Source organism: Sinohyriopsis cumingii, chromosome 18 (genome assembly GCF_028554795.1).
Source record: "Sinohyriopsis cumingii isolate HCF-2022 chromosome 18, ASM2855479v2, whole genome shotgun sequence".
NCBI lineage: Eukaryota > Metazoa > Mollusca > Bivalvia > Unionida > Unionidae > Sinohyriopsis > Sinohyriopsis cumingii.
Genome location: NC_142978.1, coordinates 26860769 through 26888523, shown reverse-complemented (window position 1 = coordinate 26888523; position 27755 = coordinate 26860769). Strand labels below are relative to the sequence as shown.

Genomic DNA, 27755 nt, shown 5'->3' with positions numbered 1-27755 from the left:
CTGTTTTTATTTCCTGTCCATTCGCGTCTATATTCCTCTTGTTCGCTGCAACATCATCTTTGACTGTTTTTATTTCCTGTCCATACGCAGTGATATCATTTATAGTTGTTGTAATCTCATCCAGCTTGGTATTTTTTTTACCAAAGAATTTATCAAAGTTGTTATCGATCCTGTTAACATTTTTTCGTAACGTGTAAAATTGGCCCGACAGCGTTGTAAACTCCGAAATAGTAGTTTTTATCCCCGCAAGATTCGGTTCGGTTACCGTCGGGGTCCCGAAAAAACTAGCGGTAGTGAGCTGTATATCGGTGATAGATTTTTTCACCTGCGCGTCAAGTTCGGTCACCGATTTATCCAACCTTGTAAAACCGTCTCGGATTAATGTTATCGTCGATAGATGTTCACCTGGTTTAAGTCGTCCGTCGCCGGTATACAACGCGATAGCGTCCTCGGCGGCATCACGCTGTCGTATTAAAACGTCATCCAGCGACACATTACTGGATTTCAATTTACCCTGGCGGTCTTGAAATACAACTATTTCGCCTGGGTCAACACTGGTTAAATTCAACGTATCAGCGATTTCATCCTCGATTAGTTTTTTTATGTCATCGGTGGCGGGCGTTTCCGTGGGCTTTTTCAGCGCCGAAACCGGTCGTCCCCAAATATCAATCATCGTTATTGTAAAAAAAAACGGCGTTTCTAATTAACCCGCCGGGCCTCTACGACCCCACTAGTGTATTCGTTTACAACCACATGAGGTGGTTTTCGCGATGATGAAATCGCCGCGAGTACGTTCAATACCTCACGGCCGCATATCGGCGGGTCGCTTAACTGCTGTGTTGGCAGCGTGGAATAAAAAACCCGGGCTGAACACGTCCGGATATACCGCATGAACTCGTTCGGCGGGGCTAACCCGTATGAATCAAAATAGACGATCGCACGCGGATCAATCGCGTACGCAACCCAATGAGTTCCCGCTCCGGAGGACCCATTGAGGTTAATTATGCCGGTTTCAATATTCCTTGGTGCCGCCGGTAATTGATCCCTCATAAAAACACCCCTGAAGTTTTTTATCGCTAGCGCGTTTGCGGCATCTATTAAATCAAAATTAGACATGGGAGTCATTGACTCCTGAGTCAATAAACGGTTCCCGGTAGTCTTAGACCCTTTCCCGAGTACCATGAATACGGAGTTCCCGGTAGTCTTAGACCCTTTCCGGCCACGGATCGTTTTTTTTTTATAGCCTTTCCCGGTTGCCTTCTTCAGTGCCATCCCCGCCGCGGTACCAACGGCCCCTAACGCAGCCGCCTTAGCCACTGCTGGTGCGGCCGCGGCAATCAACGCTGGAATCGCAGCTAACAGCGGAAATATCCCACCGGTCTTTTCCATGTTTTTAATCGCTGCGGCCGAGAAATCTATCTGAACACCCTTTTTATTCTTCATCGCATTATTGAAATGTTTTATTTGACGCGTCGTCAACGATATCTTATGATTACCACCTGCCATCTGCGACGGCTTCAGCGTTATTGTGGTCCCGCATTGCTTAGCCGACTTTGATCGTAATTTCTTGACTTGACCATCAGTCAACTCTACACTGATGACACTATACGACATTTTATTGTAAACGTGTTTGTGCTTTCAATTACATGTTTTCCACTGGCGCATCAACGATTCTCATTCGTCCACCAACGCCTTCTAGCAGCATTGATTTATCGCTGAGAATGACAGCAACCGCTCTGTAATTAACACCACCCGGGGCTATACGAGCTCGGAAGTGTATATCAACGACGGATTGTCTCGTTAAATCAAGATGTTCCAACGAAAAATAATAAATCGGATACAGCTTTTTAAAATCAAGTTGTGATATTTGCAAACCAGTGTCGACGTTTTGATCACGACCCATATATGACAGCAATCGATGGTACACACGTGTGACATGGTTGTCGTCGTAATTAAGCTGTATATCCTCGGATGGTTCCTGTTGTCCGTTTATTCTCAGCGAAACATCCCTGACTCCTAATTGATCAAATATCATATGGCTGCGTTCTTGACTGCCCAATCGTTCCCTATTCTGTAGCGCTATGAATATATGACGCGGGGCTGAAACACCCTGTTTTGACGCCAAGTGCCATGTAAACGTATCGGCGACGTTATCCTCTTTAGCATCAGTTGTTACCGCTAGCCAACTCAACAACGATTTCCCTCCCTGTTCCATAAATGCTAACAATCGTGCTTCCGTGGTAACTGATGGAGTCAGCACCGGCATCCACAATGCCATTTTAGTTAAAACGACTTTACCGGCAGCGATGCCAGCGGCATGCCATATTGCATTGTTATCATCGCCCCTTCGCGTCAGCGCGATTGTATGCTTGGCCCCATAGATAACCCTCCTGACATTTCTGCAGAATCCAAATATGTGATGGAGTGGAATCGCGCATGAAAACTGTCGGCGTGGTCTTTTTAGCATCAATATTCGTACTGCGAATCCCATATTGTAATTATCGTTAAGACTTTTTATAACAGTGAAATCAGCGCCTGGTTTTGCTCTGCGATCTGGATTGGTTGCTTCAACCTGGTCAACTGTGGTATTTTCTTTTATTAGCACGTTAACGTACTGAAAATGGTCAGCGTTATTAGTGGTGTCCTTCACAAACATCATAGATGGGCCCGCCGATCTTGTATAATCATCCGAGTATCTCGCTAACCCAATTATCGTTGTTGCAACATCAACCTCGCGTTCTATTGATTCAATTTCTCGCCCGTCAATAAGATATCTGGCACTCTCAAATAACGCCATGATACCGTTGTTAACGAAGCCAACTCGAACACGATCGTCATCTGCGTATGGTGCATTATCGGCGGCATTTGTCACGAGTTCTCCCTCAATTTCGATAAACGCTTCACATGGCAGAAAGTATCTACTGGTATCTTGGACTTGAAGTTCAATTCGCGATCGTAGGTCAGGTTGCGCTGCATAATAAGAATAATATTGATAATCACGGACAGAAACGTCTCTGCGCACTGGGGCATCCATATCAAACGCGGGATCAGCGGTTCGCGCAAACATTTTATTATTTATCATGTTGATGTTTTCAGTTGCGATTTTTTCGTCGTAAATTCTTTGAATTCTGTTTAAGACCACTCCCCCGCTATTGCGTTCATGGGCGCGTTGGTGGATGACTGAGCCGCCAACGACTCTAGTTTTTCTTCCACGGCGTTATTTATTACTTTACTGACATTTGCAGGCATCACTGTCGTTGATGGCATCACCGTTGGTTTTTGCTTTTTTCTTCTCACCAACGACATTAGTTTGTCCCGCGCGGCTGAAAGCGCCTTTCCGGCAACGTCTCCAATAGCACTAATACCCTTATCACGAATAACATCAATAGCCTTCATTCCTAATTGTTTGGCTAACGGCGCTACTTTTGGAGCCATTCTTGTAAATAACCCCGCAATGGTGCTACCGAAACCATCTCCATAGTACGCGCGGTAAACAGGCAATCGCGAGTTTACCACGTAGACGAGTACTGGTTTATCGTGGTTGTAGTGTATAATCATCTTTATTATAAAAACACCGGTTTTCCAATTAGTGATTGTGATCATCACCCCCCCCCCCCACCGCCGTGTGGAAAACCGGAATAAATTTTATCAAAATTTCCTGGGGTTTTTGCCCTCAATAAAAATCCGGTTTTTTTCCGGTTTTTTCCTGATTTCTGGTCATTTTTGGTCGTTTTTTGTTGCCTATAGTCGTTTTTTTTCGATTTTTCAGCAAAAACATCGATTTTCTCTAAATGATTTCCTGGGGTTTTTGCCCTCGAAAAATGGTCAAAAATTGTCAAAAAAACGACCAAAAACGGTCAAAAATTGTCAAAAAACGACCAAAAACGGTCAAAATTAACAAAACGATAATTTTTTTAATCATCCACGAGTTCGTCTATGAGCGTTCGATACGCACTAACGTCCATGATACCGCCCGTAAATAACCGCTTGCAAATATCAGCGGCCTCATTGATTATTTCCGGAGAGTTATTTCCGGCTCGTTTTCCTCCGATTAGTACCTCTAGCCGTGATATATCACTGAGAACACTGTTAGGACAGGTAACGCCGTAGGATTCTTTACCAACAGAGTATCCTTTTCCTTTTTTTAGTTTTACCCTTTTTTCAACTTCCTTGTGGAATGCGTCGTAATCGGGACCATCACCACGTAGTAATACATCTTTATATTTACTCGCTAAATACACTATTTTTGTCCAACCCTTTAACGACTTTATATTTTTCTCGTAACCGCTATTGATATGCTCCTTATCTCATGTTTTCTTAGCAAAATTGTTGACAGCAAAATCAATTAATTCTTCCCTCCTGCTGCTGAGGTCTCTAAGTTGATCTATTGTGGACTTTCTAAGCACATTACGGGGTATATTCCCCCCTTTCTCTTTTTCTTCCGGTGTTTCTTCCGGTGTTTCTTCCGGTATTTCTTCTTCTGGTTCTCTTGCGGTAGCACCTAGTTCTTCTTCGTCGGCCATTGTAACAGAAGGTTCTTGTGGTTCGGTTATAGCGAGTGGTGGTGGCCTCCGTGTTGTAGCAGCCGCTAGTGTTTCTAAAGACCTTTTTGTTTGTTCGGTCTGAGCCGCTATCTTTTCAAGCGCATCGAGAATGGGTACAGTTGCCGCCGTAACATCTTTGGTCGCTTTAGTTACCGGGGCAAAGAGTTGTTCGCTTCCAACAGTAAAATCGGTTTGTAGTTGCTGCCGCGTTTGAAGTTGCTCTCGGACCCTGTCTCGTAACGGTATAAACCTTTCAAGCGCCGCTAGCCGCTCTCTGGCTAGCCGAGTAGTAAGTGATTCGCCTACCATTATTGCAATTGCGAAGCAATTTCTAATTCCCCGCCGGAGTTTTCGTCTATAATCCTTCTAATGTTTTTGATCTTGCTAGAAATCTCCCGGCGTCGTTCATAAACACGTCCAAGTTTTTTTCGTATTATTTCAACGGCAGTGAATAGTCCAATGAATGCATTTGCGTCATTGTGGTACAAGTTTTCATTGATCGTATGTTGTAATCGTTTTATAAAAAAGTACTCGCGGGCCAGGGTAAATGTCCCCGTTTTGATTGCTCGTTAATAATTTCATAATCGGATAATATTTTTTCGCTGTCGAGACCATCAGATAATTCAATTCCTTGATTTTTTAATTTTGAAATCTCGGCTAATATATTATTGATGTCTTCGATATTCATTATTCCTATAAAACATCTTGTTTTTAAATAAAAAAAAATGAACCCCGTGTATCAATACTGAGGTGTTCAACAACACTGAATACTTTGTTTTCTTCCGGAATGGACAATTTATTGTCATGGCGACTTCGTCAGCGCCATAGGCGCCGGTGACTTCGTATCTATATATGAAAATCGAATTCTATGCCCGGTCTTTTTTGAGATTGCTGTTTGATATACTCGTTCTGCTACTTTTCGTATTGAGGCGATACAAATGTCAAAGTATCTACTGGCTTCATTCATCGACTGAAATATTTTTTCCTCGTGAGTTGTTGTATCAAATGACTTTACGGGTTTTGCTTTCTTTGGGTATTTACCGGTTTGGCCTTTTTTGGTATTTTGACTCTGCGAGACGGCTTGCAAGTTTATAAGAGAATTATCAGTCTTATTATTATTAATATGATCAATCACAAGTCCATTTTCGATTAATCCGTTGAATACCTCAAATACCGCCCTATGAACATGGTACTTCTTCTTTCCGGCACCAAACACCAGATACCCCTGATTACTTACGGTACCAACCGGCTTCTTCAGTTTGCGGTTTCTAACAATGCCGTCGCGAGATGCCTCGTAATTGACGAGCACAGGATGCGGCTGAAATTCTTGGTCCATTTATATAATAATACTATTTGTCTAATTTATTATTTGGTTTAATTATGAATCTTTCAACGTAGTCTTGGGGGGTTTTGATGACGAAGTCAGCGGTGGGGTCAATGACGGCGTTTTTAATTCGCTTGTCATAATAGCGTTTTAGTTCCCTGTATCGCTTTCCGCCACAATTGATACACAACTGCGATTTTCCTCTTACACCGACGTGGCAAACCAAGCACGGGAGGGGGCCAAGAGAACCATTACGAACGCTTTGTAAATGGTACCCGCAGAATTCACCTCTACATGATTTATTGCACGGGGTTGTCGACCCAATCATCAACCATTTGCAGTGATTCATTATACTATATTCTTTCATTTAAATACTTGTTTTAATTATATGGATGAGTTCGAGAGATTAGCAGCAATTAAGCCCTGGAAAAATATTAAGTTCAATCTCGATAGAGTCCTCAAGGACGCACCAAAAGCGTTAATAAACGATAGAACCCTGTTGAGTAAAATACGCGATTGTATCAATGAATTCAAGCGTGATGGTGCATCTCATAGTTGGTCAACATTTCGAATTGATGGCGTTGTTGATGCTACCATGAACGACAACCGCGCAGCAACGATAATATCACAACTTGACGGTAAAAAGTATTTCTTCAGAGTAAAATTCATTGTCCGGGTGGAATCAGGTGATTGGATCATACGTGATAAATTTGAACCAGTTCTCAGCGAAAAGAAAACAGTCATTATTAGCCGCGACTCCAAGCCGGGGCTGTTAACCGGAGTTGACAGACCATACTATGAACGAGCGTATCCTGAAACAGCAGTTGTTTATGGAATATACCCGTTAAATAAGAAACCTGATATCGGAAAACTAGCGCCGATGAAACAGTCAACTGGGATAAATTGTGTAGCAGAACGAATAATAGAGCATTTTACAAATGCATGTCGAGGAAACAAATTGACTGATTTACGACGCAGCAAAATCAACCAGTGGGAGGAGACAGTGCGCGAGCGTGGAGCAACCATCAGCGACATAGCGAGATTAGAAACATCGCTGAGATTTCCAATAACCGTTACAACGATAACCGGTGAAGTATTATACGAATCAAAGTACAAATCAAATGGGGCCCCAATCAAAATTATTGATCATAACGAACACGCATGGACGCCCGCGATCACAGTGTTTCCACGGGATAGAACAGTAAAGTATATACCCGAAGAATTCCTGGAAGAGAACGGGTTTCTCGCGGAGAGGAAACTATTTGATGCTATTGCCTGCTTGTGTAAAAACGACCCTGTATCAATGTGGTTACTTCGCAGCGCTGATACCTTTGATCAGTTTGTAAGACCAAACGGTGAATTATATCGCACTGAAGCATTTCACAACAAGATGAAAAAAACCGCCATAGAATTTGAGGAGCATGATGAACAACTGCTAACAAATTGTTTTACGATTCCATCGGTTGTAGCTCATGTTGCAGCGAGGAAAAATGCGTGGAGTCCAACGCGCAAGGAATTTCTACCGGATGTACCATCCAGTTGTTTGGAATACTATCACGGTGGACTATGGAACACTGAATACAACCGCGACGCTATGATTTCCGTTGATATGGTTGCCTGTTATCCAGCGAGTTTTCTCGGGTATGGATCCGCCGCTGAGTATTTCAAACGATTTGGACACCCCAGACATGAAATGACTCGTGTTGCTATTAATGGACCACTGCCTGATTTTGATTTAACCGGATTCGCTCGCATAGTATCATTTGAGTTCGCGGCAGGACTTTATCGCTGTTGCTATATTTGGATCGGTAGACACATGGCTGAAAAGAAGTGGCTGCCAATAGCGTTGCTACGGTACATGATTGATTGTAGCATGCTAGTTTCGTTGATTGTCAGTGACGCGATTATATCATACCGGGCGCAGGCTGAAGTCTGGTTACCAGAACCGGAGCGTCTAGATAGCATAATTGACGAATCCAGAAAACACATCGATGCCGACGAGGAATATATCATCAAATGGTCCAGGAGGATATTCAACCAACGAAACCGCGAGGCAAAAGATCTCGGTAGAAGAATAATCGGTAAGTTCACACAAGGTGGAAAAAACTGCGACTACAAACGATATTGCTCACGGCTGATTATAGATGACGCAGAATATGATTTCGTAATCAAGGACGCAGTGGCGAAAAATAGATACGTGAACTGCGAAACAGCTTTCTTGTCCAATGGAACAAGGTTGGGTACAGTTGTTACCTACAGCGATGGAGACAGCCCAGCATACCCGCATTTGAGGGCGTCTATGCTGGGTTACGCCGCTATCAATTTATTCTCGATGATAAATAGATTCCCCGACACCGCGGTTAGAGTAGCCGTTGATTCATTTTATGTTGACGTAGCGTATAAGGAAAACGTAGCCGGGTTTACTAGTCCGGACGAGAGTTGGGGTACATGGAGAATTAAAAATGAAATACGACGCGATTATTCCCCGTCAGCAGATGTCACCGTTGAAAACAATTACCTACGCGGCGATAAATTATCGGAATGGTCTAATGCACCACCGTGTTCTGATCCAATTTGTAGACACAAGACGGTTTATTTAAGTGGCTGTGGCGGGTCAGGAAAGACGACTCGGGCAATTGAATTATTTCGAACGCGGGCAAGTATAATCGTGCTTACACCGACCCATAGACTAGCGCGAGAGATAAAACAACGAAATGTTGACGCCGTTACTTATCACAGCTTTTTTCGATACAGTGGCGGTGAGTGGACTCCTGATCGAATGGGGGAAAAATTTATTCCTGAAGTTATCATCTGGGATGAGATATGTACTGTTTCGTTAGATACTTTACAAATGTTTCTTGAGTGGTTGCTGCGCGCGAATACAGCGGTGATCATGTGTGGTGACCATGGCCAACCACCACCATTTGTCGGCGAGGGTCCACATGATTGGTTAAAGGGTTTTGTGGACTATTATGAAGAAACCGATACTGATTACCGGGCACTTGATGAACAACTGCGCGAGGCTAAAAAATTAATCAGATTACAGCCGGATAGAATTCAATGTGAAATAATCCGCGAGGTGATTCCGGAAACACCGTTAAATGAATTCTGGGAAACATGGAAACCAAACGATTTGATTGTAGCGAGTAGAAAGATAGTCAGAGACACACTTCAGCGGAAGTTGTTTGCGTTGCATAAGGAAAAGTTTCCAACGCGTCCAGTGCCGTTATGCTATAGACCCGCGGACACACGGCGGCAGAACATTGAAGTTGAAATCCCGGGCCCGACGGCATCGGGGACAAAAAAACAAATTCTCGTGCTGAATGATATCGTGCTCGTTGATATCAGCGTCGTCGAGGACGCGCTACGTGCTGATAAATCCCCGTGGACGCTAGGATACGCAACGACAATACATTCCTCGCAGGGACTAATCATCACGGACACAATTGTTTGGATAGTTGATAATCGCATCGAATGGTCAAATCTAGTCTATCTTGCGGTGTCCCGAGTACGGAGAATAAATCAGCTTCGAAGAATTGTTGTTGACGGAGTCAGTGACGGAGTCACCATCGATGCAAGCGTCATTGATAGAAAACTCTCGGGTTACCGCCAACAGGATAAAAAAAAACAGCGGCGTTTTGATATTGATGCCGAATTAATAATTGCGTTATGACAACAACAGAATAATCACTGCGCGAGTTGCAATTGTATAATGAGTTGGCGCTATTCGGATAAAGACGCTCGCCAATTTACCGTGGACAGGATCGATAACAGTCTCGGTCATGTCAAAAACAATGTGAGGTTGACATGTCTTGAGTGTAATAGACGCAACGGCGCTAGTTAAGACCACGCGGGGGTAATTGAGTATCGTCAGGTATCACTTGTAGTTGCTCGCGTGTAAACCCCCGCTGCGGGGCAGTTGAATCCAGTCTATAGATCGGTGGTCTATTAGTTGATCGTGTTATCGTTGATATGTTATGTGTGGTAACACTCCAAATAGGATCAGTAGCTCTTTTTTTACCGCCTTCAAGCTCTCCTGGTTCATACAGATATCTCACGGTGACATCGCCGAGAATCGGCTTGGAAACGCTATTTATTTTTGATCTTCCGGGTATATACTCGTATTTAATCGCGTCGCTGGGCTTCATGTTGATTGCTCGGGTAATCTCGTTATTTAACGCTGCAATTACGCCTGGCAACCTTTTGACCCATTCACGAGATCGTTTTTCTTGGATAAATTCCTTCGCGTACTGATATCCAAATAACCGTTCAGCAAGAGTCCGATTGAATCGTTCAACAATTGCCTGATCACGATGTAGCGCAGTATGACCTCGTCGTACCGCGACGCTATGATGTTTCAGCGTTGATAAAACAGCGCCGCGAAATTCACTACCAGGATCAACTTGTAATAGATTTGGCCAGCGCAGAGGACCTCTTCGATAAATCCGCTCAAACGCATCGGCCACTTCAGTTGCTGACTTTGTTTTTAACGGCTCCGCTTGTTTGTATCGACTCGCAACATCAACTACGGTTAGCGCGTATTTGTAACCGTTGTCATGCGGCAGAAATAGTATATCAGCCTGATGAACTTCATTAGGTACGCTGACATCAAAGCGCGAGAAGTTGATTTGTTTAGGCGGTGGTAGATAAATTTGCCATATAGCCTGTTTGGATAACCAATTAGCCGCAGTGGCCCTTGTTACCTTTGCAGCGCTTGCAAGCTTACCAATTGCGGCCTTCCCCTTCCAGTATCCTCTCGGAGAATAATAGATGGATTCCATGTTGTTATTATAAACGCTAGCGTTTTCAATTACCAGCGCGAGAAGCTCCGCTTCCAATCATTAATTTACCTTTCATAGCCGATTTTACCAACCATGAGGCCAATTTTTCTTTGAAGGATTTATCAGGAATAGCATTTAACGCGTGAATTAATTTTACGTCCGCGATATGACGCTGTTGCAGATCGCTACTTTTGTAGTAAGCAACATCATGAACATGACACGCCTTATCGATAGCGTTTATTGGATACTCACCGGGTTTGGGCTGATTTTGATCATCGAGTCTGATATCTAATCGCGTTCCGGGGCCACAGTAGCTATATCCTGGGAGGTGTTTTTCTCCTGGATACTTTGCCCACGGGGTTCCGGGGAGTTTTGATAACTTGGCTGCAATATCACCTCCTCGCTTTTTTTTAAAACATCTCCGGGTCTAATAGAAATAAATCTAAATTTCTTTATACCGCATTGTACACACCTACCAGTAAGCGCCGATCTATTATTTCTTGTTGTAACGGTTGTCATATCATTTGTGCCAGTATGCACTCTACACTTCACACAATATAGATCCATAATTTATGTATAGAGACATGAATATAATTGACTTTTCAGCGACTAAAACAAGAGAACCAGTTAAGCATGTTGCAGCGTTACCAAACTCGATCCGGATGATTATCATCGGACCATCTGGATCCAGCAAGACGCAATTGTTACTTAATTTAATAATGAGATGGATGAAGTGGGATAAGTTGTATTTAATCGCCCCTAGCGTAGATGATCAACGATGCTACGAGGTGTTGAAAGATTTCAACGAGAATGCATCAGCGATCGCTAAAAAAAATGTCATCGAGTTTATTACAGATATCAATGATGCACCAGGTATCGATGATATTGATGGCAACGTTAACAATCTAGTCGTGTACGATGATGTTATGTTAGACAATCAAAAAAACCCAGCTAGGATATTTTCCAGAGGCAGGCATAAAAACACTGACGTGATATATGTCACTCAACGATACACTCAGATTCCAAAAGTAATCAGAGACAACTGTAATATTTTTGCTGTATTCAACGGCGTTGATACACGCTACGAAATATTTGGCAGACATGGTGCGGCGGTGACATGGACTTTAATGTTTTTCGAAACTTTTTTAGTCATGCTCAGTCGACCCCACATGGATTTGTAACGATAAATTTACATGATCCTCGGACACGATATCGTATCGGACTTGACCAAATATTCGGTTAAATTGTAAATAACCACTTAGCAGGGGGGGGGGCGATGACATCGACGCAGTCGTCGATGTGTTTACCGGTTGCTGACGACGCTGGGATCGACGCGCAGAAGGTGTTAATTAAACCAAATGACGTTCCGGACAATTGTCGATTTGGCCCCTCGACGATGACAACGACGACGACGTCGTTTTTTTTTTACCAGGCGCTGACGACACCGGATCCGCTGAGTGCAGAAAGTACTAATTAAGCCAAATGACGTTTGGACAAAATGTCGGATTCGCCCCCCCTGCTGCTTAGTTCATTTCACACATCTTTGAGAATTTTATCCTGTCTGCAGCACAGTCAATTTTCAGGTCAGCATCATTAAATGAAGCAAACAGCATATTGTTTCACACGAAGTATTTAAAACTAGTTAGGTAGATTTAGCTACATTTAATGACGCTGACCTGAAAATGTACTTAGCTATGCCTGCATATAGGATAAAATTTACTATGCTGCGTGGAATGAACTAGCATAATATCAAAAAGCTCAACATCGTATGTGTGTGTCTTTGTCACTCGAAATGTTTTTGTATGGTGTGTTCTCAAAGATAGATTGACCTTAAGTTAATATGTTTTTGTTATATATTTGTTGTTGTTGTTGCTTGAGTTTAGAACAACTATGTGAGGCAGAACAGAAGACTACAAGGGTTTCTTCTTTTAAAAGTAGTTATGAGCGCGTGGACACCTTGACTGAGATGACTAGACTGAGATAAGAAGAATAAGGTTAGCAAACCAGCTAGATTTTTCTGTCACATGGGTGAGAAAAGGAAAGATTAAGCACAGAAACATATTGCTTGCCCAGCTGGAGCAGGAGTCTTTTTAATAAATAGAGACCAAACTGAAAGGAGCAGGAAGAAAGAAAAATATTTAAGTGTTGTGTAAATAACAAACTGTGGCATCTCTCCCCACCCCCTTTTTTTGAGGCTGACAAGAAGGGAGATTTCCCCCTTTAGACAAAATCCTGGCAGCATCTCTACTGTCATGAGCTGGCAATAAATCCAGTGGTCTTCATGGTGTCACAACTCAGAACCACCTCCACATCTTTGACAAAACTTACCAGGATGACATTGAAATCTCTTGTTTTGCACTTACTTTACCTTGCATTCCTGATCTAATCACATTCTGTCCCATCATTTAATTCATCTGAGTTGAGAACCTCTCAGTCTTGGCAGAATCAGTTCACACAGGATGGTCTATTTACTCCATGGTCATCAGTCGAATTGGTACCCCTTTTGGATCACTATACAGTGCCAATCTTTTAACCTTTTCACACCTGTCCCAGATCTGAATGCATGAGTAAATGTCCTTTCACTGAAGAGTAACAGTCTTGAGGAATATGCCTTTTTCAAACACCTCTGGTTTTGTAGGTCATTTAGAAAGCAGGGATTCCAAGTGCAGACTTACACTGATTGCTTCTTTCAAGTGGAAGAAATGTATTGGTGATCTCTTAAATTGAGCAGCTGGAAGATTTCTGCCTTCTCCTCTTCAGCTGAAGTGGTTGCATGCAGATTTCCATCCCAGCCCATAAGTGCTGAACCTGCACTCCTGACTCCTGTCAAGCGAGCCCTCAAATGGAAACATTTCTGCAGGCAAGTGGTTCACTGGCTTGCTTAGGTATGAAGGCTGACCACTTTAAAAACATGAGGCAATATAGTCTTCTTCCAGAGATGCAAGCAGGGAAATATCTCTCCTTTTTAAACCTAACTACTGCAAATAGCTAACTTTTTTGTGGACTTTTTAGGGAGTTACCTTGATCACAATCAATGATAACCATTCCTTGAAATCCACCATGTTTTTGGCATCATGAAATAAACACATCTCTTACTTTCTAGCTAGTTTTGACTTGTCATAATGAAAGGCCCCAACCCTTTTGTCCACAATGGAACCTCTTGTGGAACCTTCAGACCAGTCTAAAGCCTTGCCAATCATCTTTCATATAAGACCTGCAGCAGAATATCAACTTAAATGATTTATATATAACTTCAGAGCATGGAAGTCTACCAATACTCTTTTTTTTTATAATATGAATACATTTTTCCTGATATGCAGCATCTATAATACGTAGTCATTGGAAGTCTGGGCTTCCATTTTATTTAATTAGTCATAAACTGATTGGCTGTTTACAATCATAGCTAGTTAGTCAGATACTAATTTGCTAATCTATGCTTTGTTTTCTTGTGTTGTTTCAGTAGAAATGTTTACTATACTCGTGAAATGCATGTTCCCAGCAATCGTCCTTTTGGTGTTGAAGGGAAGGAAAGATGGAATAAATCAAGGAAGACTACCTACAGTTGTTGGCGATAATGATTCATTGGGGAATATTCACAATTTTTAGGCAGCCCACGAGTCGCCCCACATGTCTGAACATTGTTTTGGTCCTGTAAGTCCGGGCTCATGAGGTTCATGCTGGATCCATTGGATGCAATTATTAATACTGCCATACTGTTACTGGCCGTCCAGCAGCCAACTGTCCAGCCAACACCAGCAGTCCAGCCATCCCAGTATGGCCAATTCTTTGACAAGTTCCGCCAATCTAATCTTGTTATGACATGTTGCATGTGTGCGATCCATGTTGCTCATACCTGATCATACCCTCCATTTCTGGATGACCCTGTTTGGGTCACAATTGCTTTGGAGGAAGAAAAGTAAAAGTTCGGAGGCAGGAACTGCCCCTCCATCTCTCTGCTCAACACACACAGCCATTTAGAACCATTCACTTCCGATCAGTGTGAAAGGAATGTTAAATAGCTGCAAGACAGCGGATCGCCTCAGTCACAAGTGTACCAACATCGATCCCACGGATGCAGTCAAACAGTGGCAGTAAGAAACCAATTTTTAGCATACTGGAACTCCCTGTTTCCTCAAGGGTGGTGGCTGACCCAGGTGATTCTGAAGGGCTTTGGGTTTTTGTTCATAAACAATCCCCTTCCCCCCTTTTCATGAATACATTGTCAGATCAGGAGAATGATGCCTTTCTACAACAGCAGACAGGTTCCTCAAACAAAACTCAGAAGGTGCAGGAGCTTGTGCAAAGGTCACAATTCCCAGCATTTTATGTGAGTCTGTCTTTTTCAGAAAGTAAACAGCAAGTTGACGTCCAGCATTGACTGGTGTTGCCTCAACCAATTCAAGATGGAGATGCCAAGGTCAGTCTGCCTCTCCATCACATGGGGTGAGTATGCCATTAGTTTTGATCTGACAGATGCATACATTCATGTCCCTATCCACCTTGTCAGCTACATCGATGGCAGTGTACTTGGACATCATCCTACAGAAACACTTCATAAGTTCTATCCTGCTCAAAGGTGGGAATGTTCTTCTTTCTCTTCTAGATCATCTAGGCCTTTTAGTGAACTGGGAAAGTCGGACCTCCATCCATCCCAGAACTTCATCCATCTGGGTATGGAGTTCTCAGCCTACCAGAATCTAGTGTAACCCCTGCATGTGTGTTTATGTTAATTAAACAAGTCATGATCATGCCCAAGATTCTATTATTCCCGTGTTGGTGGGGCAGTCCAAGTTGTTTGACCATTGGAAACCTGCTTGAGAAGCCACAGGCAGAAATATCATAGGTACCGCTGCCAGTGTCCAACTGCTTCTGACCTTCATTACCATCATTGTCATCTGGGAGCCAGGAGAGCAGCCTCTACACATTAAGATCCTAGAAATGAAGGCTGTCATCAATACCTTTCATTTCTGAGGCGATAACAGTACTCATTCGATCCAGCAACTCTGTGTTGGTGACATATATCCTCAAACAGGAGGCACCAAATCACTCGACCTGTGTGTTCTGATTTGGCATTTTCTACTTATGTGCAACAATCTCTATATCAACATACAAATCAGACACATTTCCAGCTGCCTCAGTGTCTTGGCCGAGAATCAATAAAGAGGAGTCCATGCCTTTCACATGGACTCTTTTCTCCAGTCAGTCTTTACTCGGATTTGCACACTTCTGGGGCATCTGATGTTTGACCTCCTGGCGACAAGCTACCCCCTTCATCTCTCCAGTTCCAGACACAAAAGCTTGGGTCCTGGATGCACTGTCAATCATTTTGGAAGGGTTATGGGCATTTGCCTATCCTCCCACTGAAAATAACCCAGAAGTTACGGAGTCAGAATGGCAAGATGATTCTGATAGTCCCTTTCTGGTGGGACAAGCCCTGGATCACCAATTTACTCTTTCTAGCAAAAGATATACACAGGAAGATTCCGGCCAATCCAAGTCTTCTCCAGCATCCACTGTCACGGGTGGTCCTTCCCTGCCTGGACTGTCTGGACTGTCTTCTTCTACACGTTCAGCTCTTACTATGACAACCTTGCGAGTCAAACAACTCAGTTATGGAGAGAATCTTGAGAATAAGAAGACCCTATACTCAGAAGGCTCATGCAGGAAAGTGGCGTGTTTTCATACCAACTGCATTGTCCCTCTGCATGCCACTATTCCTCAACTGGATAACTTTTATCTGGCTTTTTGAAGAGAAACATTTGGGCCCTGGTCACTACCAAAGGCTACAGCACCATGATATTGTACCCATTCCTGCATTGTGGCAAACATGTTTTTGGGCAGGATAGATACGTATTGGTTCTTTTACACAATATTGGTCTCGATCAATCAATATGCCCCATTTTGTCTCCAAATGGATTCAGTTTTGGGTTTTAACATGGCTTGATTAGAAACCCTTTAAACTTCTAGCCTACACTTTGCTAAACCCAGATTCCCTTCAATTCAGATTGGAGGGTTTGGCAGTTCTCATGACATCGCCAAGCTTCATAGACCCAGATAGGTTACTGTTCATCGGTAGTCAAACAGTCGTCACTTGCTTGCTAACTTCCATAGTCTGGTCGAGAACAGCAGCCATGCAAGATCCTGTTTGTGCTGTCAAGCACAAACTTGAAGCACACAGAGACAAGTTGGGTTATCGTTTGCATTCTTCCCTAGCAGGATACCTGATGTAGATGTTGGATGCTCAGCATCCCTTCCTCTTATTACTTATTTTCCTTTCCGTAATGTGATTGGGGAATGTATTCGAAGGAGAAAGCAAATTTTGAAGTCGATTGTTTATGTGAGAATACTTACCCAACCACATTACTTAAAAAGTGTCTGAACCACCCTGCCATGCAGGCATCCTCGTTAGTATCTCACTTAGCTGAAAACTGGCGACACCTGGTGGTATCATGGGGAGGTAATGAGCAAGAGTTATTGCCCTTTGTCTATTGCTATGCAGGGAAAGACTAATTGCTAAGGGGACAGGGTCCAGTTTTTATGTACAAATTTAATGCCGCAATCAGCGACCTAGTATAAAAAATCATAAAAAATCAAATACACAAGTGAGGTCAAAAAGGTCCATATTTTTAGATACCTATATTAAAACAAAGCATAAGAATAGTATTCACTTGACCAGAGAAGTCAATGGCAGTTCATAGCAGAAGAGGTTTATGCACCCCAACCCCTATTTTATACCTGCATTTTTCACATCCAAATGCCATTTTTGACAGCATGTTGTGCTCACAGTGCAAACGCAAGCCCTTTCCCTGGATGAAAATTTTGAAAAACATTGTCTACTAAATAGTTTGATGCAATTCAGAATAGTTGTCATCCAAGCCGTTTTTGAGATACTCTAGTTGCCTTGAACCCACGTGTCTACTGCTATGGGAGGCTAGCTCTTCTTCCTAGCCAACTATTGGTATTTCATTATCAACATACTGCAGAGCAACTATGGAAGGTGTACATGCCTGACATCAATTTCAAGAACAACACAAACCCATAACACCTAGTTCACAAATATATCCATATCTATAAATAGTAAACAATAATAGCTGAAAAAGTCACACCATAGCCTGAAGTTAAGAAATTTGCCAGGGGCCAATATACGAAACTGGACCCTGCCACCTAACAGCTCAAACCTGCTTCATATATGTTATGACCAGGCCGACTCCAGGGTAAGAGGATGTAAATTCATCCATATCTTGTTCTTTTAATGTAATATGATCGTTTAAGTATTATAGGAAGAAATCAAATTTTGGAATGTATTATAGGAAGAAATCAAATTTTGGAATACAAAGTTTATTTGATAATACCTGCACATTCATGGATGGGTACTCTTTACAGTTACATCCTTGGAAGAGTATGCACTTATGCTACAGTTATAACTGATGAATGACGTAACTTGTTAGCAGTCTCTCTGTCCTAGGGAAGACCACACTCTTCTGACTTCTATCTGTGAGCAACCCAAAAGACAGTTGATGTTCTCTTAATGTATTATGACTGGATAATATTGTTAAAAATATGCATCAAAATAAATACCCAGATGAATTCACATTTTCTTACCTTACTGAAAAAAGATAACCAAATTTGCAATTAAAGTCACCTCGGCAGATTAGATATCTGCACCATGTTATGAATAATACTGCACAGCAAGGTTTGCTAGCCAGTGTAACCAGGACTAGTGAATATAGAGCAGTTATGTTCATTTGTAAACTGTAGGAATCGGAGGATGACATTTTGCAATAAGCTCAGTTTCATGTATTATACAGATATGTATTGATAAAGTAATCAAGCTGAAAATGTTTGAAATAAAGTCATCATGCTTTTACAGAAGGTTTTTTGTATAATTTTTCTTTTAAATTTTTGAGCATAGTGTGAATTGATGTCCCAGTGAAATGGATTTGCAGTTTTTGTTCACCAACACCGTTTTATAGCCTTTACATTTATTCTTGTCCCATTGTCCTTCATGAGGGATGTAGAATATTCTCAATGTGCCCTACTGCACATTGTATGAGGCAGCTAATGAACTTTTTTGCCCTGGGATGCATTCCAAGATGGTATTATATGATGATTTTCTTTTTAAAAGAGTGTACTGGATCCTGTTTTAAGGATGTTACATTCCCCCCCACCCATGTTTATTTGTTTTGCAATTTTTTGTTTGTGGGGGGGATTAATCTGAATTGAGTACTGAATAGCCAGGATTGTGCTCATGTGCCATTACTCTATACAGACTTTCAATTATTTATTTTTTTAAATGTCTTTCAGGGCTGTTGAAGATAAGAATGTTGGTCCTTTGATAAAGACCATCATGACAAGATGTATTCACTGTACTCGCTGTATCCGGTAAGTATATAAGGTCAAGCCTGTTACATATCATACTTTTCTGTCTGTCCATGCAAGCATGACAATCCATGTACACTAGCCAGTCTGTTAGTTCAACAGGTGGGTTCATTTTTTAATGTATAAATATTTGAGATACATCTAATCGAAGGAGTATTTGCATTACCTGCTATGCATACCAGGTATGATTTACAAGCACATAGACATGTTGGAACAGTGCAGGGAAACCTTGAATGAGTTTTTAAGCTTTGTGATCTAATTATAGAACAAAAGGAGATTAGTTTTCAGTGTTGCACTGAAAGAAATTCATCTGATTTGAGAAAGTCACAACTGGTAGTTATGGTCTCCATGGACTTGTCTTCATACAGTTAGGGAATCCTCTTGTTTGTCCATTTTCCAGGGTTATAAGTAAACCTCAGAAACCTAAAAGGATCCTTAATTTTGTTTGTTTTTTTTACCTAGAAACCTAAAAATATACCCTTAAAAACTGAGAAAATCTAAATGAAATTTCAAAAGAAACTAAAAAAAAGATTTTAAAGGATGAAGAGCTCTACTGTGACCCACAAAAAAATGCTTTGTTGCACATGTTTTATTTTGTTAGGCCAGCTAAAGACATCCGGTCATTCTATACTATGAATGATTTGATAGACCCATAATGGTATATTGTTGGATCATCAGCAGCATTAACATTGTTCATTTCAATCTTTGTGCAGTCCGATGTCCATGTGCTTGAACCTCATAGCATACTTTATCAAAATTTTAATAAATGTTATGCTCACCATGGAGATAATGTTATAACTGCTTTGTGCCTTGAACCTCAACAAAATTTAAAATCTTGGAAAAAAAAGCACAAAAAAAGTTAAATTGGAAAATTTAATTCCACTTCTAACCCTGACTTTCACTATAATCAGTTGCTACTAGGTCCACAGTAGTTATCACATCACATCAATCTTCTGGAAGAGAAAGCTATGGTAACTACATTTCATTTCTGGGAGGATCAAGTCTACAGGAAGATAGTTGTGACCTGCATCCTCAAATTGGACAATCCAATAAGTGTTCTGGTCTGGAACTTTCTCTGCTGGTGCTTCCACCTAAAGATGATGGCTTAGATCAGGTATTTTCAGCAGGCTCATTGGCTTGACAGACTCTTGAAAAAGGGAGAGTCCCTTGACACACAGTAGTCTGTTCTTCTCGCCATCATTCTGCAAATTTGCACAATATACATTCTTATGAGGGCAAGGATATTGGGGCTATGTTGCAGCCCATACTTTGACAACCTTTTGTCTATTTGGTATAAATATATGAACAACAGAATGTTCATCTTTTTGGTTTGCTGGGTTTGTGAGGTAGCAGGGCTTATTTTTTAACATTGATGAAATCTTTGTAGGGCTCTGTGCTGTGGTATAAATCTGCCATAGGCCCATAAAGACTATCAAGACAGTGGTTTAAGTTGAGTCAGGTATCACAGTAGTCTGATAATTAGTTAGAAGATATTGTAATTTAATGCTCTGGTTTTTAATATTGAAAAATAGGCTTGAAGATGAACCGCAGTGACTCAGCTTAAGATGAACTTAAGTGGCTTAGAGATTAAGGCATAAGATTTATGACCAGCAGGTTCAATTAAGATTGTTGCTATGCCATAAAACACCAAAGCAAATGAAGCCTCAATCATCTTTAGCTATTATTTGTTACATGTAGTTTACCAGATTATGGATTATTTTGGCCGTCTTGACCCATGCACTCTGATAGCTGCATAAGGTTCAAGATGTTCATAACATTCTCTACTAAAGATGTCAGAATGTTAGAAAAAGTTATTTCGATACCTGTCGATCCAAAGGGAAATTATATTAAATGTGAACCAGAACTGCTTTGTTCATACATGTCAGTTGCCCTGGCCCAGGTATAAGCATAATTATTACTAATGTGAGTGGCAAAAAAGTGCAGTCTGAGCATAAAAAGAGTTATATATTACATGCCATAATTACAGAATATCATATGAAAAGCATACATTTATGTTTGCTACCTACCTGAATCTGCAGTTAGTTAAAATTCTTGTTACAGATCATTTAACTCTATGATGTTGTTGTTGTTGTTGTAGGGTATAACGCCATTTTTCAGCACACGATAGGCTATACATGGTGGACATTATTAATGGTGGAGGCAGAACCCGGGAAAACCCCAGAAAGAACCACCGACCCACGAGAAGCTACTGGCAAGCTTTCTCACATACCCACATTGGCTGAATCCGAGACTCGAACCCATGCAGACAGAGGTGAGATGGCAGTGATCCGTAACGAAGTGCACTTTAGACCATTTGGTCACTTGGGGCCCCTAACTCTATGTTGATAAGTACACCAAGAATGCAGACACAAAACTAAATTATTTATACACAACATTATCTTTAACAAGTCTACATCACATGTTTCACTTGAGCTGAAAGGTCGTAAAATCAAGTCCACAAATTCTGAATGCTGCATTACATCACTGTAGAATTCCTCTATCAAAATTTGTAAAAGCGCTATTGATTTGTCCTTTTCCTGATGCAACATGTTCAATTAACAAAATACCTCTCTTCTAAGTTTTTAGTCAGATAACATCAACAAGTCACATTGATAAAGCCTGTTTACTTAATATTTGAATCCGTGTTTATTTTTATTTAATATAGACTGGTCTGCTACTTAGTGTGTATCAAATTATAATGTATCTGTGGCAGATGGTTTCAATTTCAAGAAACCTGTCTGTTTTCTTGGAAACATGTCATGTACAGTTACTATAAATAGTAAATAAGGAAGCTGTTTGATCTATATAGCCAAATGGTTGCACACATCAAACACATAAGATCAGTAACAGAGGTCTACGATTGATCAATGTCATATGAAATGAGCCTCGAATTTTACTCCTTATTCTGTGACTTGCTCACTCCTGACACCACCAGATATTTAAAAAAAAAAATTTGGGAAACATGTTGTTTTAGTTTTGTTTTTACATGAACTAAATGGGTACCCTATAGCATCCATATTGTTTAGTTGCCCACATGCATGTGTAGCATTGATTTCCCTATTACTCTATACATGTGCAATCATGAAACTTAATGGGTAGAATCCCTATCACTTAAACTAGCCACAATAGCTTACTGTTTTAAACACCAATAATTACAGTATAATTTCACATTGAGGTGTATATCTCAAGCACTTTTTATGTAGCCTGCCATGCAGTTTCAAGGATTGTGTTTAAGATCTTTGAAACTTCTCTGTAAGTATTTTGAAACTGTAAGCGAGTGACATTTTTTCACATTCCTGTGACTTTATTAATTTTCTTTGACTGGACAAGCAAGCAGTACATGGTTTTCACTAAATCACTGTTTTCTGTAAATCTTAACCATTCAATACATAATTTCCCATTCATTCTTATTTTGTTATATGTTATGTTCTCCAGATTTGCAAGTGAAGTTGCTGGCGTAGATGAATTGGGAACCACTGGTCGAGGAGGTGACATGCAGGTGGGAACATACGTGGAGAAAATGTTCAAATCAGAACTGTCAGGCAACATCATAGATCTGTGCCCAGTGGGAGCTCTTACTTCCAAACCTTATGCATTTACTGCTAGACCTTGGGAAACAAGGTAAGTCTCACATCAGAGAAACTAAAATTTTAAATGCATGGAGAGAACTTTGAGTTTCATATTGGCAAAAAGCAATATTGACTTTTTAATACACCTGTATATGTAGTATGCTTTCTAATTGGTTGAAATCAAATATTGGTATGGAGATAGAAAAGTTCTTAGGGGTGTTCCATTTAAACATACTTGGTACCCAGGGAAAGTAGTTTTTTAAAAATGTGTGCCAAGGTAGTTCGATTTCACAGAGTTCATATTAAATGATAAGAAAATTCTAAATTGTACATATTGGTGAATACCCCACTTTAAAAGTGCCTTCCCTGAGTCCCATGTATGTTTTAATGGAACAGCACTTATCACATTATTTTGTTGTATTAGTCTGTATAATGTGTTTTAATTTTTAAGATTTGCTACTTTGCAAGTTTCAGAAACTTTTACTGGTTTCAGTGATGTTTTTATTTTCTCTTCCTGTTGGAGCTCATATAATCAGAAAGACTAAATGAATAAATTATTAGGAAAGTTAATTCTGTTAAAAAAGTATTGTTATGTCATCATGGAGAAAATCAATGCTAAATAAATTATTTATTAAAGAAGCATAATTATGGTATTATCTGATGGTGTTATCTAAACAGGAAGTTTCCCCATTTACTTGAATATGATTTGAGGATTTCATTATGAAGTGAGAGTTTATGTTGACATTCTATGTAAAGCTGTTATTTTCACCCCTATTTTGTCCATAGATTTGTCTGTCTGCCCATCTTCAGATTACTACACATCTGGTACCAAGCTGACAATTTGGTACATACAAAGATTTTTGTAGAGCTACTGTTTATGGACCAGAAGAACTTATGTGATGGCCTGTTATCTGTTGTCTGTCATCTGTCATCCATCTTCTGATATCCATCAGTTATTACATGTTGTTGTTACTCCTTCTGAGGATAGCCATGAAATATTAGACACACATTCATGCCAAGGTCTAGTGGATCTAAATGAAAATGGTGCTGCTCTGGTATTCACTATGGCCACCACAATGGCCATTTTGAAAATCTTGTTATTGCTTCACCTCCTGAATCAATGACTTTATCAAAATGGAGTTTCTCCTTTGAATACATTCCCCAACCACATTACGTTAGGAGTATTAACCTGCTACCTCACAAATTCAGCCCTACTAAAAGACAAAAATTTCATTCACTGTCTATATCAATAGACAAAGGGCAATAACTATTGCCCATTATATATACTTCATACCACCAGGTGTTGCCAGTTTCTAGCTTCACTGCTGTACAGACTACACACTGTACAATTCATCCTCCAATAGTCCCAGCCAATTAGTATGGGGATCTTAGTGATAGATCTGTCCGTCTAGTCATGCTGCCAGCATCTTATCATTATTGTACCAGAGATTTCAGTGAGAAATCTGTCCATTCAGCCATACTGGTACCGGTGATTACTGGACCATCTTGTATATCACCAACATCCAGGCTGACCACACGCCATTCATACTGGATCCATTGGATCGAATGCAGAATGAAACCACACTGTTGTCCAGAATCCTGATTTTCCAACATGGGGACAATTCGGTCCATCCAAGTATAATTTATGGGGATCTTAGTGACAGATCCATCCATCCAACCATACCATTAGCGACATGCCTTTTCTATGATGGAGATTTCATTGAGAAATCTGTTAGTCCAGCCAGGCCTTTGGTGCAGCTGGTACCAATGATAGCCGGACCATCTTTTGTTCCACCAGCTTCCAGGCTGACCATTCACTGGGCAAACCTGCCATCATTATCAGCAGTGCCAGACTTCCATATGTTCACTGCTTGTCTGTAAGGGAGAGCTAGTGACGTTTTATTGGGGATGAAATTGAGTCTTCATACCACCTTGTATGTCTTCTCTAACGCTGCAGGTATATCCAGCTGGGCCTCAACACATGGTGAGTGCAATGGAACCCCTTCAAATCCACCATACTTCAGTCTTACTCAAATGTGATGATGGAACTGACTGAAGTTAGCCTTCAATCTGCCATCGAGGACAATTATTTTTTTTCTTCAGGTGTTGGCTACTTCAGAATGCCCTGACTCCCTTACCACTGCTCTAAAGAATCGGTAAATCTCATTGAGAAGAAAAAAATGGACTTGTGGTGGCAGATGCCTTCAGAACTGATCTCCCAATACTTAACAAGAACGTAGTAGTTGTTAATATGATTGCTCATCTGTTTATTAGGATGGATAAATCTTGTTCATGCCCATCAAAGTTGGTTCGAGAAGTCGTTGCAGGCACCAGGCAATAACCACACTTGGGAGGTGAAGGCCAGGATTGCTAGGGTCAGTAACCAGGGCTGCTAACCATACCATGGCCAATTCTTCAGTGCGTTCTGCCAATCGAATCTTGGTACAATGTGTGGCATGTGTGCGATCCATGTCGCTCCTACCTTATCATACCCTTTCTTTCTGGACAACCCTGTTTGGGTCACCATTGCTTTGGAGGAAGAATAGAGGAAGTTCAGAGGCAGGCAGCTCAGAAACTGCCCCTCCACCATGCCACTCAACACACTCAGGCATTTGGAACCACTCAGTCCTCATCAGTGTGAAAGGGATGTTTTGCAGCCACAAGACAGGGGATCTCCTCAGTCACATGTGCACCAATATCGATCCCTAGGATGCAGTAATTCCACAGACAGTAGTAGTGATTACGATGTCAAAACGTTGTACTCAGTCTGTGTAAGATACTTTGACAATGAAAAGGGTAAAGTCCGAGTGTTCTTCTTTCATTACCAGAATTAACAGTAGATTCCACTGGAGAAAACATTTTTTTTTTGCTTGATAATGCTTTGAATAAACAGGATATAAGCTGGCAGAACTGTATGGAGTTTTCAGCTGATAATGCATCAGTGATGACTGGAATTCATAAAGAAGTTACATTATTTTGAAAATGTCTCCATGATTGTACATAACAGGTTGTTCCAGTCATTTGATGCAGCTTGCTGTTGGATAGGCTGCTGATAAATAAGGAGAATTCCTGAAGTATCAAGCTGGCATTCTACCTGACAATGTACTTCATTCATAGTGATGTGCAATGGTATCTTATTTCCCAGCCAAAAGACCCAGCCATTATTGTTAACAAAAATAAAATTGAATTCAAATCCAGGCTCACTAACCTAGTGCTTACTGCTCTAAGGTGTGCAAAACTTTCATTGTCTCAGCTGATACAAAGTGTTTTGTTGTTGTTGTTGTGGGGTTTAATGCCATTTTCAGCACACGATATGCTAAGCATGGTGGCCAGTATTAATGGTGGAGGAAGAACACAGGAAAACCCCAGGAAGAACCACCGACCCACGAGAAGCTACTGGCAAGCTTTCTCACATACCCACATTGGCTGAATCCTAGACTCAAGCCCACGCAGACAGAGGTGAGATGGCAGTGATCCATAACGAAGAGCGCTTTAGACCACTCGGCCACTCGGGGCCCCCAAAGTGTTTTGAAATGCAACTTGACAGTCTGTTGATTTATAAAGCTAAAAGTGCTACATATGAAAACATCAAGCACTAATTGATGTTAAAAGGACTGAGGGGTAAATAAATCATTTTGTAATATGCTCATTGAATTGTTATCAATTTATATATGGATTACTCTTTTTCTGCTTTGATTACTCTTTTTGTCCACTTGGATTTTTAGGACACACATATCAAACCCATGACCCCTGGATTGGACTTTCTGCCAACTGAGCTGCCATGAGTCCATTCATGTGTGTGTAGGTGTATGTGTGTTTGTGTGTTTCTGTCTTTCTGTCTGTTTCTCTTTCAGATACATTCCCCAATCACACTACATTAGGAATATTATCCTGCTACCTTGTGAATCCAGCCATACTAGAAGATGAAAATTGTCTTTTTCTGTCTATCTCATGTAGACAAAGGGCAATAACTTTTGAATATTACCTCCACTTGCCACCACCAGGTGTCACTAGTTTTTAGTTTTGCTGCTTTACTGATTACATTGAATATTTTACCTCTGACAATCCAAGCCATTTTGGTGTTCAGGATGGACCATCCAAGTTTCATCTTGGACTTATTGTGGGGGACAATCATTATTTTTAGTTACTGCCAAAATTTAATACTTCACCTTTATGGATTTTGTTGATCTAAGACATTTTAACACGCTATTGTTGATCTCATTGTTGTCATTAGGAGTTAGCACGAACCTGTTTTTCCTTGCTCTGTTAGCAACAGAGATTATATCAGCAAGTTAATAACATGCTGCATTGCTAATTAATGCTTTGTTTTCTAGTCTTGTGTCATTTCAGCAGAAATGTCAACTAAATGCATGAAATGACAAATTTTAGAACAACAACAGCCTTGACTTATTTTTATGTATACTAAGTGTTTGTCGTATATGACATACAGTATGTATAATACATGATCAGAGAAGTCTGGGCTACAGCATTAATAAGTTAGTAATATGCAGAATTGCTCATTTATGCTTTGTTTTCCCTTCCTATGTTGTTTCAGGAGAAATGTCAGCCAAATGCTTGAAATGGAAAGTTCAAAACAATAGTCCATATGGGCATCGAAGGGAAGGAAAAACGAAATAAGTTGAGGAAGATATCCAAAGACAACCTAAATTTCATTACTTGCAATTCCAACTCACTGGGTTAGTGTTTCCCAAATTTTAGGCAGTCTAGTGGGAGTAAGTCTTCCTGCATGTCTGGGCATGGCCTTCAGACCTGTAAGTCTGGACGCATGGGGTTTATGTCAATCCATTTCATTATACAGTCTCGCTGTCACTGGCCATCCAGCCATCACTTGACATACAGCATGGGGGACATTCTGAGAAAATGATCCAGCCAGCTACAATCACAGCGATCTTAGTGACAGATCCATCCATGTAATTGTAATGTCGGCGACGTTACCTTATGATGATAAAGATTTGATTAAGAAATCTTTCCATCCAATTAGGCTCTTGAACCAGTTGGTAACAGTGATAGCCATCCAACTGCCCCCAGCATGGGTATTTTTTTTAATCAGAAGGTCTAGCAACTAGAATTTACACGGATCGTAGTGACAGCCTTCTGTTTAGCTTTACTGTCAGCGACATACCATTACTGGCCCATG

At 41.0% G+C, this 27755-nt stretch overlaps 1 protein-coding gene across 2 annotated transcripts in view; it reads left to right on the top strand.

The window, feature by feature from the left end:
- Nucleotides 1-27755, top strand: part of LOC149776266 (NADH-ubiquinone oxidoreductase 75 kDa subunit, mitochondrial-like) — a 123557-nt gene that overhangs the window by 32930 nt on the left and 62872 nt on the right. For both annotated transcript variants that reach the window (XM_089942694.1, XM_089942693.1), the window contains exons 8-9: nt 18954-19031; nt 22464-22649. In XM_089942694.1, the coding sequence (XP_089798820.1) occupies nt 18954-19031; nt 22464-22649 (264 nt within the window). The remainder of the gene's footprint in view (nt 1-18953; nt 19032-22463; nt 22650-27755) is intronic.